The sequence below is a fragment of the Lottia gigantea genome, assembly GCF_000327385.1.
Source record: "Lottia gigantea unplaced genomic scaffold LOTGIsca_9, whole genome shotgun sequence".
Classification (NCBI taxonomy): domain Eukaryota; kingdom Metazoa; phylum Mollusca; class Gastropoda; family Lottiidae; genus Lottia; species Lottia gigantea.
In genome coordinates this window covers 3971602-3995236 of record NW_008710950.1, presented here as the reverse complement: position 1 = coordinate 3995236, position 23635 = coordinate 3971602, and the positions used below count along the sequence as shown (strand labels likewise).

General features: G+C 33.5%; 3 protein-coding genes across 3 annotated transcripts; 2 read left to right on the top strand and 1 right to left on the bottom strand.

Annotated features, from left to right (window-relative positions):
• Positions 1 to 6157: 6157 nt before the first annotated feature.
• LOTGIDRAFT_155919 (hypothetical protein) lies at positions 6158 to 13807 on the top strand (the record flags this gene model as incomplete). The annotated part of the gene is made up of 11 exons (XM_009068421.1): positions 6158 to 6453; positions 7515 to 7659; positions 7833 to 7952; positions 8303 to 8446; positions 8916 to 9057; positions 9737 to 10249; positions 11104 to 11225; positions 11352 to 11613; positions 11866 to 11979; positions 12174 to 12277; positions 13595 to 13807. The coding sequence occupies 11 exons, from the start codon at positions 6158 to 6160 to the stop codon at positions 13805 to 13807; spliced, it is 2175 nt and encodes a 724-aa protein (XP_009066669.1).
• A 94-nt stretch (positions 13808 to 13901) lies between these two features.
• On the bottom strand, positions 13902 to 20233 carry LOTGIDRAFT_184681 (hypothetical protein). Its single transcript, XM_009068420.1, has 8 exons — positions 20106 to 20233; positions 16575 to 16887; positions 16217 to 16372; positions 15890 to 15970; positions 15576 to 15731; positions 15246 to 15353; positions 14868 to 15023; positions 13902 to 14601 (listed from the first exon to the last, which is right to left on the bottom strand). The coding sequence occupies exons 1-8, from the start codon at positions 20210 to 20212 to the stop codon at positions 14512 to 14514; spliced, it is 1167 nt and encodes a 388-aa protein (XP_009066668.1). The 5' UTR covers positions 20213 to 20233; the 3' UTR covers positions 13902 to 14511.
• A 319-nt stretch (positions 20234 to 20552) lies between these two features.
• On the top strand, positions 20553 to 22661 carry LOTGIDRAFT_184680 (hypothetical protein). Its single transcript, XM_009068419.1, has one exon. It carries the CDS (start codon positions 20600 to 20602, stop codon positions 21359 to 21361), a length of 762 nt encoding a protein of 253 aa, XP_009066667.1. The 5' UTR covers positions 20553 to 20599; the 3' UTR covers positions 21362 to 22661.
• The last annotated feature ends 974 nt before the right edge of the window (positions 22662 to 23635 follow it).

Here is a 23635-nt window from a genome sequence, read left to right as displayed (position 1 = left end):
GCGTTTTAAGGCATGTTTACACTTTCTGGAACACCTGAGGCCCCTTTGCGATTGAGTCTGTCTAAAATGTGGTATTTTAAGAGAGTTCACATAGTTGGATTAACTTTTCTTTACTGACGGACTGACCTGTGAGGAATAACAGTTCTTTGACGCGTCTGACGTGTTTTCATCTCTTTGACGCGTCTGACGTGTGTACTGACGTATTGACGTGTGACGAAGACCAGTCCTTTGACTTGTTTACTGACGTACTGATGTTTTTACCTACTGAGGTGTGTTTAAAACTCGACCTAAAGGTTTTAAGGCATACTTATACTTTCTGGAACACCTGAGGTCACTTTGCGATTGAGTCTGTCAAAAACGTGGTATTTTAAGAGAGTTCACATAATTTGATTAACTTTTCTTTACTGAAGGACTAACTTGTGAGGAATAACAGTTCTTTGACGCGTCTGACGTGTTTTCATTTCTTTGACGCGTCTGACGTGTGTACTGACGTATTGACGTGTGACGAAGACTAGTTCTGAGACGTGTTTACTGACGGTTTTGAGTCTTAACCTACTAGAATGTGTTTAAAACTCGATCTAATCGTTTTAAGGCATACTTACACTTTCTGGTACACCTGAGGCCACTTTGCGATTGAGTCTGTCAACAATTAAGGCAGTTGTTTTAAGAGAGTTCACATAGTTTGATTAACTTTTCTTTACTGACGGAATGACTTGTGAGGAATAACAGTTCTTTGACGCGTCTGACGTGTTTTCATCTCTTTGACGCGTCTGACGTGTGTACTGACGTATTGACGTGTGACGAAGACCAGTTCTTTGAAGTGTTTACTGACGGATTGAAGTTTTCACGAAATGAGGTGTGTTTAAAACTCGACCTAAGCGTTTTAAGGCATGTTTACACTTTCTGAAACACCTGAGACCACTTTGCGATTGAGTGTGTCTAAAGTGTGGTATTTTAAGAGGGTTCACATAGTTTGATTAACTTTTCTTTACTGACAGACTGACTTGTAATGAATAACAGTTCTTTGGCGCGTCTGACGTGTGTACTGACGTATTGACGTGTGACGAAGACCAGTTCTTTGACGTGTTAACTGACGTATTGAAGTTTTCACGTAATGAGGTGTGTTTAAAACTCGACCTAAGCGTTTTAAGGCATGTTTACACTTTCCGGAACACCTGAGACCACTTTGCGATTGAGTGTGTCTAAAGTGTGGTATTTTAAGAGGGTTCATATAGTTTGATTAACTTTCCTTTACTGACGGGCTGACTTATGAGGAATAAGAGTTCTTTGACGCGTCTGACGTGTTTTCATCTCTTTGACGCGTCTGACGTGTGTACTGACGTATTGACGTGTGACGAAGACCATTTCTTTGACGTGTTTACTGACGGATTTGAGTTTTAACCTACTGAGGTGTGTTTAAAACTCGACCTAAACGTTTTAAGGAATACTTACATTTTCTGGAACACCTGAGACCACTTTGCGATTGAGTCTGTCAAAAATGTGATATTTTAAGAGAGTTCACATAGTTTGATTAACTTTTCTTTACTGACCTGAGAGGGATAACAGTTCTTTGACGCGTTTGGCGTGTTTTTATTTCGTTGACGCGTCCGAAGTGTTTTTATTTCGTTCACGCCTCTGACGTGTGTACTGACGTATTGGCGTGTGACGAAGACCAGTTCATTGACGTGTTTACTGACGGATTTGAGTTTTAACCTACTGAGGTGTGTTTAAAACTCGACCTAAACGTTTTAAGGCATGCTTACTCTTTTTGGAACACCTGAGACCTCTTTGCGATTGATGTGGTATTTTAAGAGAGTTCACATAGTTTGATTAACTTTTCTTTACTGACGGACTGACTTGTGAGGAATAAAAGTTCTCTGCCGTGTTTTCATCTCTTTGACGCGTCTGACGTGTGTACTGACGTATTGACGTGTGACGAAGACCATTTCTTGGACGTGTTTACTGACGGATTTGAGTTTTAACCTACTGAGGTGTGTTTAAAACTCGACCTAAGCGTTTTAAGGCATGTTTACACTTTCTGAAACACCTGAGACCACTTTGCGATTGAGTGTGTCTAAAGTGTGGTATTTTAAGAGGGTTCACATAGTTTGATTAACTTTTCTTTACTGACAGACTGACTTGTAATGAATTACAGTTCTTTGACGCGTCTGGCGTGTTTTGTTCTGGAGTGCTTACTGACGTACTGATGTTTTTACCTACTGAGGTGTGTTTAAAACTCGACCTAAACGTTTTAAGGCATACTTATACTTTCTGGAACACCTGAGGTCACTTTGCGATTGAGCCTGTCAAAAATGTGATATTTTAAGAGAGTTCACATAGTTTGATTAACTTTTCTTTACTGACGGACTGACTTAAGAGGGATAACAGTTCTTTGACGCTTCTGACGTGTGTACTGACGTATTGACGTGTGGCGAAAACCAGTTCTTTGACGTATTTACTGACGTACTGATGTTTTTACCTACTGAGATGTGTTTAAAACTCGACCTAAACGTTTTAAGGCATGGTTACACTTTCCGGAACACCTGAGGCCACTTTGCGATTGAGTCTGCCAACAATTAAGGCAGTTGTTTTGAGAGAGTTCACATAGTTATTTTATTTTTCATTGCATTCACTTTCTGGAACACCTTATCCCAGTTTGCGATTGAGTCTGTCAACCAGGCAGTTGTTTTAAACCCCACTATAAATCATTGAGAAAATATTTTTTTTCTCTTTATAAATAAGTAATAATTCTTAAATTTGTACGCGGCACTAATTGAATTGAAATGACTGTAAAGAATGGCGATTTGTTTTGCAAATTTCTTAAAATTTCGTTTTTTGATGTAGTAGTTTTTATAAACATAAGTTATAAGTTTGTACGGTAGCATCGACGTATTGACGTGTCTGGCGTGTTTACTGACGTGTTTGACGTATATACTGACGGGTCTGACGTGTTTACTGACGTACTGACGTGTGACGGAGACCTTACTCTTGGAAATATGAATAATTATGCGGGCAAAACTGTGTCAAAAAGAGCAACAAATATGTCATGCTGTATATAGAGGTATGTGCAATTATTTTATTTGTTTGTAAACATTACTCGCGTGCGATACTACATTCCTACAGTGTCGTGTTCGAGATCTGTTCTTGAGTTTACTGAAGATGACAAATTCTGCAAGGAGGGTCAAGCCCGTAGTTTAAATATTTTACTGTAGGACATATGTTTGATCACAGAACTGTATACTGACAGTATACAGTTCAAAGGTTTGATAAAGAGCTTTCATTACTTGACTGAAATCATAATTCATGGTAATCGACTATAGATGTCCAACTCTAGTGACTCGTGTCGTTCTGATCATGTTGGTGGAATACTTGCGTCTAACGTAAACAAACCAATTTATAAAGGTATAGAAAATAACTTTTTAGAGTGTATTGAAATGTTAACTACTTTTGAATTCTCCTGACCATATCTATGGTCGAATATATTATTCTAGTGTATTCTGTTTTGTATGTAGACTTAATTGACTAAGATTATTATGATATTCTTTATTTTATAAACCAGACAACTTCAACTTTCCTTTAGTACATGGGCATGTGTAGGAATATTGCAATTTCAACACAATTCAGCAATGTTGAACAAGTCAAATTTGAATAGAGTTAGATAAAATGTTATATCTATATAAGAATAACAATGCAATTTATTCCAATGGCTTCCTGATATTATGTTAATCCAACACAATAATTGATAAAGGTTAACAGTTCTTAATTAGTTTATTATATATATGTTATGTTATATATATGTTATTATATATGTTAATTAAGGGAGGAAACCACTTAGAATAGGGGAGGAAACCACTAGGATTAAAAAGAGGTTGAAACCACTGGGGGGAAACCACTAGGGAGGAACTTGTAAAGGGAGGAAACCACTACATGCCTGTAGGACTAGTGGTTTCCCCCTTTGGCTTTACAAGTTCCTCCACAGTGGTTTCTACCTCTTCTAGGAAGTTTCCTCCCCTAATAAGATTAAAATAAACTAATTAAAAATCTAATCATATAGAAGTAGGAAGGTAAACATTAAGGACTTAACACATTTTTAATTATTAAGAATAATACAAAATATATGGATATACAGTCAAGTAACCTAATTTTGTGCTAACCTATTTTTCGTGCATTTCCGGAAAGGATTAATAATTTACATGTGCGACCTCGCGTAACTCCACATTTGCTTGTTTTGATAAACATGGGTTTTCTGTACAATGTCAGCTAGTAGAATGAATCCAGTAGTTTCAAGCAAAGTAAAATGTATTAATGTTTACTTTGACAAATACAAAATGGCGGATTTTAGTTATTACCAAACGTCACCATTTTTTAGCAGCCGAATTTCCTTATAATCCCAAGCTGTCATCGGAATTCCAAGTGTCGTCTGCTAGAATGTAGTCCAACGAATGAAGTCACGTGATCAACTAGTGGATTCCGTGTCAGCAGAAAAATTCTATAGAACACAATGTGGGCCGTATTCTTATGTTGTTTCAATGACTTTTAGCAATAAATCACGCTACATATCTTATTTTGTCAGTCACTATTTTTTTTTAAGTCATGGTTCTTTGAAGGAATTGTCACAAGTTATAATGAATCAATATTAAAGATAAATACTAAGAGAAGTTAATTATATCACCTGGTACCACCAACTTTTATATAAAAATTCTTTTCACCCAAAACATACTTTTACTGGAATAATCAATCAATTTTAGAATTTGCACTCAAAAAGTAGATTTTGATGCAGCTTGTAGACTAGTTTTCTGTATATTAAGAGAGAGGGGCTATTCCAAACGATTCTTGTCCAAAATTAAAAATGACACTGTTTTGGACCTTTTGAAAATTAATGAATCCCCTCCTCCAATAAATAACTTTGGCGCAATACCATGTAGAGGTTCTCGGTGTTGCACCTGTGAACATATTCATATGTCTCATTATTTTCAAAATAAAAAAACTGGAAAAATATTTGAAATTAAAGAACGTCTCACGTGTACGGATAAAAATATCATTTTACCTAATTTCATGTAAAAAATGTGACAAACAATACGTCGACGAGACCCAGAACGCGATTTAGCGGCTATCGCTTTGATATAATTCATAGCAAAAATAGACCAATTTCTCATCATTTTAATTTACCTGACCATTCCATTGAAGACCTTCTTATCATGCCTATTGAATCAATTCCTGACTCTGATCTTATCAAACCAAAAACCAAACTATTACAGAGAGAAAGCTACTGGATGGACCAACTCCAAACAGTGGCTCCAAATGGACTTAATATCCAGCATGATAATCAAATGATTCCATTTGTTGCCACCTTTAATCATACAGCTGCCAAAACCTCATCCATCATCAAACAGTATTACAGTGAATAACAGAACAGATTTCCGAATGTATATACCAAACGACTTGTAATTGCCTATAAGCACAATAAAAGCCTTAGTAATTTTCTGGTCTGTGGTAGACTCGATCCCATTGAATCCAATAATACTTGACCCCCCTCTCTATTTTCTAGCTCATTAAGTATAATATATTCTAATCCTTATATATAGATGTTTATCTTTTCAGAACCTATTCATACTCTTTTCTTTTAGAACTGGTAACAAGAAAACTTTCATATTATAGACTTTTGTTTATTGTAGATTACTCGTGGTTGTTTTTTTAACTTAACACTAACTATGCTAACTTCACCTTATCTTGTATTGAACATTTATCTCTTTATTTGTGACCTTGGCCAGTGCTTTACATTGAAGTTTTTAGAAACTTCTTCACTCTTAACACCCGGTATCAATACAACATGTTTTTCTCGACTTATTTATAGATAAAACATTGTACACGAAAATAGGTGACTCATTTTGCTGCCGTTGTCATCTTGGTTACTCATGAAATATGGGTCAAAGTGAGGGATTCATAAAAAGAATTGAAAGAAACCTATTTTAATTATACTGTAGAATATCTGAGGAAACATCTAAGACGACGAAATTCGGTGTTGAATCCTTATATGCACGAAAATAGGTTACACCACTGTATATATCTTGTGTTATTAATAATTAAAAATCTGCAAAGTTCTTTATGAAATTTGTTCCATAGTAGTGCATTTTACAATCAGTGAAATGTATTTCAGATGTCAAAGTCGGAGCCATCAAGCCTAAAATCAATAGCTACTATAATCTGCAGTGAAGCTATATTAAACCTATATGATGATGGCAAAGGAGATAGTAGAAATTATTTAATTCAAACCTTATTATCAGATGATTATGGTGACATAGCCTTATCAATACTTGAAAGAATCATAAACTTTTACCCTTCATTCCTGACTGATGAATTACTCTTCACTCTGATACCGGAACTTTGCAAGAAATTAAGACTTGGGAAATGTCAGCAAATAACAGGATGCAATCTGTTGAAAGTTGTACAAAAGTAAGTTAAGTGATTCACAATTTATATCGCTAGTATACTGGGTTTGGTATGAAATTGAAACTACCCAACACACCAACATTATCATGGCAAATATTATGGCTAATTTTAGGACCATAAACTACAACTGGATATAAAAAATGTTTGGTGATGGCAATATAATCTAATGGCAGAAAAACAGATTGGTATATATGAAATTTGTTATCTTAGCTCCAGAGCAGATATTATTCTATGATATTTCAACTGTTGGAATTTAAAAAAAGTAGGGTAATTTTGTGATCTTGGTAAAAATTCCTGACTGCACATTGCATGGAAGAAGTCAAAACTGAAGCAGAACTCCCATTTTATTCCATTCACATGATCGCAAGGATTATTATTGTAACATTGAAACATCTGTCTAGTATAGCGCTTTAGATTCATTAAGATACCTTAATTTGTCTTTCATCCCATAAATTTTGTAAGCTTTGATTACTAATCATAATATAATGTAAAGTAAAATAAAGTTGGCCAGTGACAGTAGGAAATTTCCATACAAGAATCCCATAGTCCATATTGGGACTGACTTTCCCGCCAGCTAGTGGCGTTGCACCTAGTTGCATCAACAGGTCGACTAACCTAATTCATAAAAGAGTTCTTCCCATTGAAACTCAATAACACAAAAAAAACTGTATTACTGTACTGTGTTTTGACCCTTTTCCATCTCAGTGTAGGCTAGTACTGCATCAATTTTGTGAACTTTGGGTGGCCAAAACTAACAACTTTGGTAGATCGCCTCTGCAAGTGACCCGAGACGCTATCGCAATTGACAGAGACATCCTACGCATTTGACCTGAATCGCCTCCGCATAGGCAGTTCGCTTCTGCAACTGACCTGGGACGCCTCCACCTTTAGCAAAAATAGAGGTGAAGCTTTCACTTGTGCATAGATGCCCCTGAAGAGTTCAATCAAGAGCGAAACTGGTCGGGCTATACCATACCTAAGAAAGGGTATTTTCAAGTTACTCTTTCCCTTTTAAGTCATAATAAAATGTATATTTGATGTATTTTAACTTATGTATTATAAAGGTGCCAGTTGTTAGAGATATTTGATATAGGTGGATGTGAACAGTTAATGTTGCCAGCATTATTTAGTGTTCTTGGTGGATTATTGTTAAATTTAACAACAGTTGATATTAGTGATTGTAGAACTATCACAGATGAAATTGTACAGGTAACTCACTTCCATCATCTTCCACTATAGTAGATCTCTACTGTAATGGTTATCATCATATTTTTTTAGATTCTCTCATTCTCTCATGTTACTTTTTTTTCAACATATAAAAATTTCATAACTTTGATTTTCAACTGATCCTCTCTTCTTACGTAATTTTGATATTTTTTCAGGATCTGTTAAAAAGTTCAAGATCATTGAATCATTTGAATGTTTCAAACTCTGACAGCCTTACTGATGATGCCTTTCTTTTAGATTTAGAATCTCAGGATATGAATCTTATTATTTCACAGGTATGCCACTGTATTACATATTGTTTCTCTGTTTTTACCAGAAGATGTGCTGCATGAAATACAGGTGCTTTTGCATCATCACCAATCTCAGAGTTTATATTTCTTTTGTAGAAATAAGTTTGTTTAACCTTGCATTTACCTTTTGCTAACTAGCCTTGATAGGTAGGCCTTGTGTCCTTTAAGGCTAATCAAAGATAGAATTATCAGAGGCTGCAAAATAACTATTACGTATGTGACATACGGTATGTCTAATTTTAAGTTTTTAGTAATATTGATACAGTTTTCGCAAATATGTTCAACGATGAAAAGAAATTTTTCATGAATTAATTGTCTTCATCCCTTATTTACAGAAAGAATGTGGATTTAAAGAGACGGGTGTGAATATTAAAACTATTAATATATCAGCATGTGAAAATCTGACCAGTTTATCTGTAGCTTATATTTGTGCTTTAAGTGGACCGAATCTTCACAGTATTAATATGTCCTATACTAAGGTAAAAACTTTTTTTCTAATTTTCCTGAGTGCTTGAGTCTTGTCTAGTTGTTAAAGGGGTGGATTCACCATCCATTCAAACAATCCTACCTTAGTCTCAGAAAGGAATTTTTTAGGTAAGGTAAGCTGTTCAAATGTGAGCCTTCAAATCCATAGGTGTCTATTATTATCCGCGTTTGAAAGTTAAAATTAGCAATTTTTGTTTTCCTTGAGACTACGCCATATATAAAAAAGACGTATTTATAGAAATAGAAAAAGAGATCCTTAGTTTGAGGTATATTTGAAGTGATTATGCAATTATATGCAATTCTGCTACTTCTTAAGACTATAGACATATATTCAAGACCTAAATAAACTCCGGAAAATGACAAACCATGGCCTTTAAGATATTTAAATTGCAATACAAGAATGACAAAAATATTATTCTATTTGTTGATAGATACTAAGGGCTTCAATTTTGCATTTTTTAGATTTCCAGCATAGCTTTGTTATACCTTTCTGGCTATTCTCTATCTCTTGTTGTAAACTTATTACTAACCACCCAACAGCTATATAGTCCAGAGTGTGGGGTGATGTCAGAGCTATTGGTTAAATTGAAACATAAATGTTTAGGTAAATTTCATTATTTTACAAGATGGTATATTGATTCAAGATCAGTCTAATTAAAATTAGACCTAACTTCAGTTCATATTTTATTAGTTTCGTTTCGAATGTTTTATTAGCTATTAGCTTTGTACGTAACCACTACAGTAAGGTCTAACACTGTCCCACTAATTTTCACATAATTAATATACTTATCTATTGCTCTGTGACCTAGGCCAGTGCTTTCATTGAGACTCGTATCAATACACCCTAACACTGTCCTTCTTGACTTTTTATTCTGTTAACCTTTGCTTGACCTCTGGTTTAACCAATCATGTGGCTGCCCTTTCCAGTGAAGGGATAATGTGGTATTAGACTAGCGGACTTGATAAGCTAGTCAAATATGCCTCGAAGTCAAGCACAGGTTAACAGAATGAAAAGTCAATAAAAAGCTAATAAAACATTCTAAACGAAACTAAAAAAATACGAATGGAAGTTAGGTCTAATTTCAATTAGACTGATTCAAGAGCTGAAATATTAATCCTTACTTTAGAACAATACATAATTTTTTTTTTTTTTTGCAAATAATCACATGTGAGTGCTTTTGTGGATTCAGACCACAACCACTTCTCATTTTGCCCTTTTTTCAGTTCATGAAACGGTTTTATCCCAGCAAATCTTAATCTTTATGTGTCTATTATAATTTTAGGACAAAGAAATTGCTTTTCAAATGAAGGATTCTGTGATTGTTTGCAAAAAGTCCAACAAAAAGTAATGGAAAATGATTCTATAGATGACATATTGGACAAAAATTCCACTGATGACCAGTGTTCTAGCAGTTGTATAAAAGCTCTTAGTCAGTCTGATAACATTGATTGTGAAAATATTCGGAGCATTGATGAATTAAATCAAGAATCATCTACTGTTGAGATTGATTGTGAATTGTGGCTTCAGTATTATGTTCCCTACCTGAAGTCTATTAACTATTCAGTGATAAGAACTAACATCAGTCCTATTGTTTTCCCAGTGTTTTTTAAGAGTGTTAAACTTTTTCACCTGACAATAAGTATACAGTGTTTACAGGGAGAAATAGCTGATATTTTTATTTCAACACAAACTGATTTAATGGAACTTTGTCTGACACCAGAAGTTGAATTAATATCTGATTCTGTCATCAAACTTGCCCAACTTCCCCTCCAGCTGTCTAAAATAGATTTTACAAGTAGGTATTTTGTTTAACTGTTTTAAGGCATTACATCTAGAAGACTAGAACATGATACAATTTATGAATAACAATCTATGGATTACATTGCATCATGTTTCAACAAGATATCACTAGTCATTCTCAAGTGTTGACAAAGTTACACAAATATATGTTCTATATATTGCTGTTGATGTGATATTGAGATATTAGCATGTAAATTCCATATATGATAGTTATTGTCCAACATCATTTAATTATCGGGGATTAACCCTTATATTTCTTCGCTATCCACGTATTCTCGAAACAATCCTAGCACCAGGATGTTCTAGAACAGTCCTAAAAGTTAAGACCTTATCCTATTCTATTCTGGAAAATGATCCTTAACCAAGACAGTTTAACTTAGAACAGGAACAGGTAAGGGAGTTGTCCCAGACGTATCCCAGCTTCAGACAATAGCTTTAAATAACAATAATCAGAACTTATATTTAGGTATTATAGATTATTATAGACTTCTATATGAAAACATTAAAAATAGGCAATGAAATAAAATTATTAATGCACTTGTCTTTGTTTTCAATCTTATCTAACAATGAATGTTTTCCTTGCTGCTGCGCTAACTTTAAATTCTACTTTGAGTGTCAAGAATGTCATTTAGTGAATTTTTTAGAGTTATGTAGGGTTGAGATTGGCCTATCCTATAATGGGATAAGATAGACAAGTTAGGATATCTGTAGGACTGTTTTGAGAATAGGAAGAATCATTAATTTATGATGTTTTACTACCTGTCCAAAGTGCCTAGAATTGGTCCTAGCGAAGATCACAGTATTCACTATAATATAAGTATATTTGATATATTTTCTTTTGTATTTCAGGTTTGTTTATGTTATCTGATGTATCTATAATTCCATTAATATCAGAAAATCTGGCCATTGTTAAATTATCAGAATGTGGCATTACAGACTTAACACTCAAACTTCTTGCTAAGAAATCATCGGTAAGCTAAAACGAGATGTTTTCTAGTGATATACACAGATTTTTATCAATCTATTTATGATATATCACTACATTTGCCTTATTTTAATATGAGTATCTTAAATGTTACTGTTGTTAAATGTTACAGTTAAAATGGTTAGATCTATCATGGTGTGAAGAAATAACAGAGACAGGAATAAGTTGTTTTACTAAATCATGTGGACTATTAGAATATCTTAATTTACGTCATTGTGATGTGAATAATCAGATATTGTATAATATTGCCGAGAATTGTCAGCTGATCAAAGATTTAAATTTATCATGTATTGAAGGGTTATTAGATGAAGCTGTTATTGAAATAGCTGATAATCTGCCATTTTTAGAAGAAATTGATATAAGTTGGAATTCAGGTAATTATGTTTTTGTTAGTAGTGTGTTAGTGAATCCCTAACACCTAAATGATATCTTATGCTCTGATCTGATCCTGATGTGTAGTGACACCTGTACAAAGCTTTTACCTTGGGTGCCAGTTAGATACAAATCTCACATAATAGAAATGATATGAAATGAATGAATGAATCTTACTTTTTTGATCCGTTTAAAAGATTTCTAAAATACGAATATTGTTTTTTTTGTATTATATGAATAGGATTAATTTGTAGAAATAACAGATAAAAGTATTGTAGCATTGTTTACATGTAGTAAAAACTTGAGAGTTGGAACTTTTAGTGGTAATAAGAGAATAACATCAGAACCAATGTATCTTTTAGTTACAGGTAGGAATTAAGGTTTTTTTTATAGGTCGAATACTTGACATTGTGAATATTGCTGTTGCGATCCGTTTCTGGCAAACTGATCGGACAATATTTAAATGATGCACTTTCCGGGATTATGCCACATGCTGAAATTATAATTTTTGTTACAATACAGCGAACAGAGTCATTTCTGTAATTTGATTGTGTTGTTCTAGATCTTAAAAATTGGATGCAAAGTCAACATTCAAAAAAGTTTTTAAGAAGACAGAAGAAACAGTTACACGATCAAGAATATTTTGATTATAGAAGTGATGATGAGGTGAGGTGCTATTTTTGTATAAATGCCAATAAAAAACATTATAACATGGTGACAATTTGTCTCGTAGTACAGATTTTGGATGTCAGATTATATAGTTTTTATATGCCCACATTATAATGTTAATAAAGTTCAGTATACATCAAATGAATCGCTGTACTACTAGTGGTATTGGTGATCCCATCAAAAAGTCTTCTGTGATTGGTTATTGCTGCCTGTTTTTTCTTTTTGGAATCACCACATTATAATGTGGACGTATATTGTCGTCACCCATGTCCGTCTGTCTGATTTGAATGAAATTTAGTGTGATCATTTATATTGATGAGATCTTGGACAAGTTTGATGTTTACGATTTTTCGATGAACGTTTTTTGAGTTATTGCCCTTGATTTATGAAAAACGCATCCAAATTTGTTTGTGAACAGAATAGAGAGTTCAATTTTCATCCTATTTAAATCAAATTTGATATGATCATTTATAATGATGACATCTTAGTCAAGATTGAATCTGACAATTTTTCGATCAACGGAATTTGAGTCATTTCCCTTGGTAAAAACTCATCAAAATTTGTTGGTGATAGAGGTGACAGTTTATGTCAGAATTTTTTTAAATAATGTGTGTTTGTTTAAATCAACAATATCTTGCACAAATTAAATTTTTGGTATGATTTGACACAGATAGGTGACTGCCCTTGATATACTGAAAATGTATCAGGAAAGTGGGCATATCTTGCTAGGCAACCACTTGTTTGATTTCATTATCATTGACTTTTGAAATGGAATTTAGAATTCATACAGTGGTGTAACCTATTTTCATGCATAAAGGATTTAACTCTGAATTTCGTCAGATTTAAAAAACTCTTAATTTTTCTACTGAGACAGAATCCGATAGTTCGTCACATGACGTTGTTCGCTAAAATATATTCTAGCAGTCGACACTTGGAATTTCGATTACAGCTTGGGATAGTGATATTTGGTAATAACTGAAATCCTCCATTTTGTTTAGGTCAAAGTATACATTATTACATTCTACCTTGCTTGAAACTACTGAATTTATTCTGCTAGCTGACATTGTACATATAACCCATGTTCATCAAAACAAGCAAATGTGGAGGTCACACATGTAAATTATTAATCATTTCCAGAGATGCACGAAATATAGGTTACTTGACTGTATATCTAATGCAGTGATTGATTTGTTAAAATAATTGATTCATAGATAATTTCTTAATTTGGAATAGCTTGATATTTGTGATATCAATATTTTGTGAATGTTCTAACATCAATGAAAAACTGTTACATATTTAATTTATTATTGACAGGAGGATATAGAAAATTATCTACCAAGAAGGTCAGCTATATATGGTTGTAATTTGAAGAAAATTAATCTTGAGTATGTTGATGATATGAGTGATGAATTATTAGCTTGGATTGCAGCCTTCACTTTCAGTTCTCTTGAAATTATAGACTATTACAGTGAAAAAATTAAACCTGCTAAATTCAGGGTAGAAAATCATAGACTCTTGATGCCTTGACAATGGAACTCCTCAATTCCTACTGTGATATCAAATATTCCATCCTTCTTTATTTCCATACCTTTGTTATTGGTTTTTGTTGATATATTTATATATATGAAATACATTTTTAACTCAAATCATAATATTTCATATACAATATAAAACTATAAAAAAGGGAGTTTGAAACTCATTGGTTCTATTTCATGGGCCTTATCTGATTGGATAATAAAACAAAATATAAAAGTCAATTTATGCGAATCAGGCCCCTGGGTTCTGACAGTGAATCAGATGAATACAGGAATTTCTCACAAAACTACACATCTTATTCTCGTCAAGTTAAGAACAGATTACACAAATTCAATTCATGCTAATTGAGATTCTATAGGATGTTAAAAATGCAATCTTTGGAACACATATTTAAGAAATCACTTTTAATTTACATTAAATATATCACAATATAGGTGAATAAAATATGTCTGGTTTAACAAAGAAACTTGTAAAATGTATATATTGCTAAAAAACATAATCTGATATTTATTCTTTTAGAATGCTGAGAGGAAAATGTATAACATAGTTGTGTCCACTTAATTAATATAATAGTCTATGTTCAGAGTTTTCAATTATGTTTTATCTGTAACTCAATATCAGCATATTAATTGTTAGCAATGCTCTAAATATCACTTCATGTAGTCACTATTATCACAATTCATACAACACAAAGATTAAATTGGCTCCACCATTTGCCATCTATTAGCGAACTGACTTCCCATTTCAAGTTGTTTCCATGTTTTACGATGTGTTTTCAAAGCCATCTAAAATTTTAAAAAAAGAAATCATTTAAGTTGTTATTCTTTATGATTTTAATGCATTGAATTTTATTTGACTTACATTATTATCTAGGTCATCATTAAAAGGATTCAATCTTTGTATTGGGGATTATTTTGTATCTATCTGAACCATTTAGATTTCATATCCACAGTTTTGTATTTCCAGAAAAACTTTATTAGTGCAAGCCTCCCTGATACATGTATAATTCAGATAGAAAATCTGTTTCCATAATAATCTATTATTGACTTACATCAGCAATCTCAACCTTTCTCTCCCAACTTTTTACTTTCTTCTGCAGATCATACAAATCAGCTTTTTCTGTTACATATTCCATAACTGCTGGAACTTTATAATCAGCTAACTGTTGACGTAATTTTTTATTGATTTTTTCAGCCTTTAATCTCTCCTAAAACAGGGAAAAATAAAATATAATAACTACTATGCAGGAAATCTCAAACCACACAGTCCTGCATTATTTTTTCCTCCCTGTTCATTGACACAACAGGCCAAGATAATATTATGTAATAGAGGGCGACTCATTCAATGAACCCGTCAGAACCATAACCAATTGAGTGTACCTATTGAGACCATTATTTCTCAAAAAGGTATATAGCATATTATATCTCACCTCTTCTACTACAGTTGTTTCTACATCAATTCTAGATAATAAATCATTTCTAGAACTTATTTCAGATTTCAATCTTTCAGATTCTTTCTCTAATGTATGTAACTTTTTCTAGAAAAGTTAAATAGATTTATAAGCTAACTAAAGGATGATAAAACTGAATTATTTTTTTTTTCAATATTCATTTAGATTCAATTTACAGTAACCATGGGCTTGCTGTTAATATTTGAAATATTTGTGTCGGTTATCAAATTAGATATCAGAAAAGTTTAAGACCGTTGGGTAATGTAAAAAAAATTAGTTTGTAGGTAAAAGGTAAAAAAAAAATTTTACCTGAAAGGCATTTCTGACTTGTGTTGTATTTCCTGCCATCATTTTTAATCTCAATAAATCTTGATTTCTCTCATCTATTTTTTCTAAATACTGTTGATTTTCTATTTTAAGTTGATTAAAATCTACTTCATGTAAAACTTCACCCATTTCTTCTTTCTAGAATGTTTGAAACAATCAGAATCAGAAATGTTCATAAATTATATTAATATTGATATTCATTCTGGTTATCTGGCATATAACCAATATGTTTCATGATGGAAATTGTGTAAATTGATTTGATATTTAAAAAACCATTGGCATAAAACAATGAATACCTGTTTCAATTGAAGATGTAGTTTCTTCTTTTGTACTTTTAATGTTGAATTTTTCAGACGTAATTTTTCTATTAAAGTATCCTGAAAGTGATGCAATTTATTTAATAATAATGATCAATTAATAATACAATAAAATGGTTAAAATTTCTTACTGCAAGATAATATTCAACAATAAAATATCTCAATGTCCAGCTTGACTAAATCTCACTAGTAGGCTGGTGATGACTACAATAAATTGAAAATATTGGCTAACAAGAAAATAATAGTATTTGCATGTGCATTGTGAAAAGGTGGATTTTCTTTTCTAAATGTTGGCAAAAATCTTACCCTTGATCTTAATTTATCTTCAAAATAACGAATGACTTTTTCAGAGACAACTTTATTTGTTCGTGTGTTCACTGCACCTTTAACAATATCCCTCTCAAATTCATAAAATTCTTTCTTCATCTCTGCTAAACGAAGGTCAGCCTCTTCCATAATAGCCTGTAATATAGATAATTACCAATTTAAAATTAGAACAGAGGGTCAATGACATGATGATGTAGCTAATTACAGAAATTACAAACTCTAGTTTACAAGACAAATGGAAACTTCAATGTAACGTAGGTTGTAAAGTATGATATTTTCAGTTAACACAGTAACAAATCGCCATCTAAGCTTATAGATTACTGAAAGATCAACTTACTCTATAATTATCTAGAATTTTTTCAGAATCTTCTCGAACTTTTTCATTGTCTTCCCTCAACTCTTCAATTTCTCTTTGTGAAATATCACATTTTTGTTCAGCTGTTAGTTTTAATGAACGATCTATATTACTACTTCTAGATTTAGATCTCTTTCTACCCATTCCTCGCAGTTCTTGTGTTGATGTAGATGGTGCCAGACCAGATGGTGGGTGAACTGACTGAAGAAGACTTCCAGCTTCTCCTTTTGGTTCAACTCGTTTGAGATATTTCTCAAACATATGTGTTTCGGCTGAGAGAATTTCATTGTCTTCACTAAAAAATTGAATAAATTGTGATTTAATTTACTTCCAACCACAGGCCTACTCTTTTTAAGTAGATTTATTAATGACTGGGGTTCAGCAGTGCCATGTGTATTGAATAGTAAGAAACAAGATTTAGGCCTTATTTATTAATTAAATAGGCCTATTTGGGTGCATCTTTTCCATGTATTGGTCAACAGTCAACTTGTCATACTTAATAGAAGCAAAATTACTGGCAAGTGTCCTACAATTTGTTCTACTTTGTTCTGCTAGTTTGTAAGCTAGCTGTTACTGTTGTCTGTAATGTTTGTTTGTTCTTGGCAGGAATTAAATTGGCGAAATGACCACTAAGTTAGGCTATTATTACTGTCTTTGCATTTTTACTGATTATTGTTAGGTTAATCGGAATATCAGTTTCAAAACTATTTATTTTATAACTGATGTTTTGATTGAGTAAACTCAATTTAACTATGCTCATGAAGTCGTGTTGCCAGCTCTGACAGATTAAGGATTGGCTGATTGCTTTATGTTGCTACATACTTTTTGCTGGCAATTTTTTTTTTACAAAACATTAAATTTCATCGATCTAGTTTAATGTTGAGTATTTGTGGTTGAAATTTTGCAAGTCAAATTTCACAATGCATAAATTTTGTCAGCTGTTTTGCCCAGTGTTTTAAAAATAGAAAAAAGCTTACTGTAGGTATATATCTGAGCAATAAAAATAGATACACTTGTGCAAAATAGAGTGATAACATTATAAAAAAAAAATGAGAACCCGCTTGACTTTGATAGCTGAGAATTCATAAATAAATAGGAGCAAACACGTGATAGTCTAGTCCGAAACATCTGCCTCTATTCCAGCCTATGATGGATATTTTGACAGTTGTCAGCTGGAGTAGAGTCAAAAGAAAATGTTAAATGGGGATTTTCCACAACTCCAAAATGCGTTTTCTCTAACATAATATTGAATTACCTTTAAGATGATTGTAAATTAGTGTTAGACATCAATGTAACTTTCGTTTTGTTAGTACCAAGTGACTCTGTGACCTTTGAACTTTTGGCTGTGCACGCAGTTTTAAATGGCCGATTGTAGATCAGTTTTTCGCGAAAAAAAAAAAAAACTTTGATGAAACCGGGGACATGACATATTCATCTTTCCAAATATACCTTTTCAGATCCAAGGTATCTGAATAAGTTTAAAACCCCCGCACCTGTGGAGATGCAGAATGTCGCCATTTAACAAGGCTTATTATTTCTGTCTCAACACCAGCTAACATCTGTCCAAATAGCTATCAGAGGCTGGAATATAGACAGATGTGTTGGTCTAGTGATAGTCACATGATTTAGTGTAGCAGACGTCCACATACAACTTTCATAGATATCTTTATTTAATCCTTTTCTATCAAAAACACACTAAATTGGTTATAGATCTAGTTTTGAATTCATTTTTACTGAAATAATTGTTATAGGTGTTATAGAAGATACTCTCCTATAGAAGCACTGGCCTAGGTCACAAGTAGAGACTATGGATTTCAACATGAAAACTATTTCAATTCAAACAGAATATGTTTTACTGAAGATTATTCATAGATTATTACTTCTGGAGAAATTACAAGAAAAAATATATTCAACTCAAATTCCAATGCAATTGTTTCAGCTAGTTGATGAAAGGGGTTCTAATTGTATAAGACTGTTTGTCTGCCAGGACTTGATTCCAGTGTAGTAACAAGAAAGCTGACTGTTTGTTCATAATATTTAAGCAGAAACTGATGAAATCAGTGAAATATTAACTGTGTCCTGGCTACAGTCAGCAGAAAACTTCTAAGTGGGCCATATTCTTATGTTATTTCAGTGACTTAGCAATAAATCACGCTACGTATCTTATTTTTCAGTCGATCACTATTAAAATCGTGGTTCTTTGAAGGAATTGTCACTAGTTATAATGAATTGTTATTAAAGATAAATACTAAGAGAAGTTAATTATACCACTGGGTATCGATACAACATGTTTTTCTAGACTTATTTATAGATCAAACATTGTACACGAAAATAGGTGACGCATTCTGCCGCCGTTGCCGAGTCGGTTGCTCATGAAATATGGGTCAAAGTGAAGGATTCATAAAGAAAATCGAAATAAACCAATTTTAATTATTTTGTAAAATATTTGAGGAATCATCTAAGACATAAACAAATTTTCTTCGTTTTTTAACTTTGTCGAAATTCGGTGTTGAATCCTTATATCCACGAAAATAGGTTACACCACTGTAAGCTTAAAGTGATACTACGTCTTAGAATACACTCGCCCTGTGGCTAATATTTGTGTTTAATAGTGACCATTGGTTAAATAAGTATGCATCCCAACTTTATCAAATTTGAAAAATCGACAATTAAACTATAATCATAATTTTAAAAAAAAAGTGAGCAAGCCATGAATCCGTTCAGTTTGAGAAAAAAAGAGTCTGGGTAATCAACGATAAAACAGGAAACAATCATCTTCTGGTGTATACAAACAAACTTTGCCAATGATTAATATTTGTTGAAAATTGTGTCAGTGGTGGAGTATTCATTCTAAATTATATTAATTGCTTTTTCGAGGAGTCGCTAAGTAATCTCCTACAAGGCATCATTATTCCGTCTTCAAAATATGACAATGTCGAGGTCAATTCAAGAGTAGAGGTCAAGGATGCGGGAAACCCCACTTGAGAGTTACTTCCCCTTGAAAATTACACCGGATTTCCTAGACTCACGATTTGAAAATCGCTTAATGGATGTATTAAACGTTTTATTATTAATTACTAGATTTTGTGGATATATCGGATTATAGAGGGATTTTGATGTATAGTTAAGACACCAGGTGAGTCCACTGATGGATATATACTGTTATTGGCCAAATTTGAGCAAAATTAAAATTTTATGTTCATCCTAAGACATCCCTTTAATATAATAAGGTTCATTGTCATTGATTTCAGACTGAAATTTCCCCTCTTCAAAATCATGTTTGCCAGTGATCAAAATTTTCATCAACCCAAAAGGCAATCCAAGACTCTCTGTAGTATTTTGTAGTTGATATTTCCATTCATTAGTAGGAAATGATTTCAAAAATTAAATTCAATATCAATTATATAGCAGACTGCAGATGTACAGAGAAGAACTACGAGAGAGAAGAGCTGTAAATAAATGATTCAACATGAAGGGTCTGATCAAACATACAATTACAAATCTATAACTTACATCGTGTCATTAACTAACTGAAATAATTTTTCATCAGATAGTTCTAAAAGAGGATCTTCTCCAGTATCATTGCTTGTATCGACACTCAGTGTTTCGGACTCGGCCATCTTGCTTGTTGTGTTGCTACGATAAACATCCGGGCTATTTATATCTCTACTATTCGACCGATAAGCCCTAATAAGACCAGTCTAGTGCGTTCGAGCTGGCATTAAATTCTTCCTGATTAAGGCGTAATTTCGAAGAAAATGGTGCGATATATAACTTAGAGATATAATTATATCATATTGGTTATTTTTCATATCTTATGCAAAATACTGTACTCGATTGAATTTAAAAGGTCAATTAAGAGGAAATTCTACACTCCTAACTGATTGTGAAAGTTTATTTATGAGCTACCGTGATATATAAATTCAGTAATGTGTGTCACACGATGAAGTTTCCGGGTCAGTTTTAGTAGCAGTTTCGCTGTAGTATACGGACAACTTGTGATAAACATGCCTTCTAAACTGATGAACTGTCGATTTCCGAGAAGAAATGCTACTGTAAGATTATTTTGTTTCCCATGGGCAGGAGGAGGATCAAATTTTAATGCCAACTGGGGATCAAGTATAAATGAAAATATTGAAGTGGTTGCAATACTTTTGCCTGGAAGAGAGTCGAGATTTACTGAACCACCTATCAGAACTATGTCAGAAGTCGTGGATGTTATCACCAAGGCAATTGTTAGTCAATATTCGGCTAAGCCGTTTGCTTTCTTTGGACATAGCATGGGTGCTCTTCTATCGTTTGAGATTGCAAAAGTTTTAAAGGAAAAACACAATATGCAACCAGTGAAGATGTACGTTTCTGGAATGTCCGGACCACGAGAAGACAAAGATAAGGACACTTCCAAGACCCAAAAACGGGTGTGTGAAGCCACGGATAAGGAATTTATCGAATTTTTGCGAGGGATGGGAGGTACACCAGACGAGATACTGAATAACGAGGAAATAATGGAGGTATTTCTACCAGTGTTACGGGCTGATTACGGTATGGTAGATGATCATAAATTTGAGTTGCCCCCAAGTCCTACACCAATGTTGACTTGTCCGGTTGATGTTTTCGGGGGTAAGCAAGATTCTGATCGAGATTATGAAGCCTGGAGACGAATAACGTCGGGAAAAGTGAATGTTACGATGAGAGATGGTGGGCATTTTTATTTAAAAGAAAAGAAAAATACAGAATTCTTTTATAATTTGATAAATGGAGATTTTTAAAACAGTTTGACATCAATAACCACTGTGCATGAAAAAAAATTGTTTCATATAAACCGGAGTATTTATATAACATCGTATGTTTTGAATAGGTGAATATAAGCAGAATGAGACGTATATGAATGCCGCAGGGCTAACAGGGACGTTATAAATTGTGTTTTCCGACAACTGTGACAGTGATATAGAATACAAGATTTTTTCATACTCTATAACATAATAAATTTAGTCCATATAATATAACAGAATCTCAATGTGAAACCGGCGGTAACCCAGTCCCTCTTCTATAGTAAAATCCCTTTACTATGTGATCAATTCTCGTTCTATTTCTTTGAAAAGGTTCTAGTGGTTCTTTCAATCTTCGTCCATATTCAGAAGAAGTTAAAACAGGAGATGGTCTCATCGTTTCCTGGAATAACAGACGATAAATGAAGATTTAATAAAGCTGCTAACGATATATTTCCACCCGAATTGCGAGATGAAATTAAATAGAGTTCTACACCCCACCATTTGGCTAATGAAAACGGACACCGCCTGGTCTTGTGCAATGGGGGAACTTTTGTCAGGATAGCAGCAATAACCTACTCATGTTCGATTTCCAATCTTGATGGATATAAGCTATTTTTGAACGGAACAAAAAAAAAAAGAAAGAAAAGAAAAAAAGAAGGCATCGTCGGTAACGAACCTCGGCATTCATAGCAATTCCAACTGTTATGATATTCTTCCTATCATCTCTGTGTAATTTACTATTGTAGCCTGGTTGTTGATGGAACAAACGCTCATAAATTGGTAAGACTTCGGCCTGCAAAAGAACTAAGATCAGTTGCACTAGAACTTATAAATACAGGTCTAGTCTGTTGGAAGGAACCTTTAGCGTAACATTTCCTACACCAGAACACCTTTGTTTCAGAATCATTTACCGTGTTAACATGAACATCTGAATATATGCTGAAGCTGACAATAGAGTTCGAGATATTTGTTTCACTTTTTGTGAATCTGTCGTTTTGAAAATGCACGAGGGACTTATTACGTCACTCCCACCATTTTTGTATTGGAGATAAATCGTACGTCGGATTTCCATTCTAAAAAGTGATGTGCATAGCAGTGACGGATCCCAGTCAGTTAAAACAATAGTTTATCGACTTTATCATAAGGTGACACTCTTGAAAAAATGTCTGGAAAGTAGTATGGAAATTAAACAGTCCGATTTATATTTCTCACTATCAAAATATAATAATGTATGCAATTCCCTGCATTGGTTTTACATTTTTGTTATGTGATCTAGCTAAATAAAGATTCAAATTTGACTTTTCTTTGGCCACATGCCACATGTGATCATATAAAATATTTCTTAAAGTTTAGAGTTCTAGTCAATTTCTCACCCACTTGTTAACAACCCGTAGAGAACAAAAATCGAATGGATGTGACAACATGCCAACAGCCTTTGCATGGTCTAAATATGTTTATGCCTAAATTATATTCATTAGTTACAGCCCATAGGCCATGGCTTTCAACCTGAGGGTAATTACCCCATAAGAGTATTTTTTTGAATATTTGGAAAGGGGGGAGTGGTGCTTTGCAGCCTAGCATGATATTAGTGGACAGTTATACTTTAAGACGCTCTATGCAGTCAGGCTACATTCTCTGACATGAAATAAAAGATTGCAGGGTTAATTTAAGAGAAAATCAGGTACGAATAGGGGCTAGGGGGTAATCTTTGATTTCAATAGCCACCTTTCTTGTATCACAAATGCACAGATTTGATTAGATTGAAGAAAAAGGTTGAAAACCCCCTGACCTTGGTTTAAAAAAAAAACCGACATGTACGTCAGTGAAGCCTTTTATGTAAACAAAAGAAAAAAACTCTAAACTAATCAGTCAACTACAAACCACCGTGTTTCGGGTTCTTGGTCCATAATAACTGCCATATTGTTTTCGAGCATCTTCCGAAGATAAATATTCCATACCCTTCCAATAGCCTGAATCATCTCCTCTATTGGCCAAGTGTTCTTTTGCTATAATGTCAGTTTTCTGAAACAAATGATCCCATATCAGATAATTTCTAGCTCCAGCAATAGGCCAATAAGCCGGGGGTGCTGATCGCTTTTTCAATGCGGGGAAGGGGGGCGTACGCAGGATTTATTCAAAAGGGGTCGGACAGTATTATTGCAGAGTATAGCGACATGAGAACGTTTCAGTTGAGCTGGTGACACCGTATCTTTATAGCTCTCAGAAATATTGTAGAAAGAAAGGCACCTTCTTGCACCCCCCCCCCCCCAC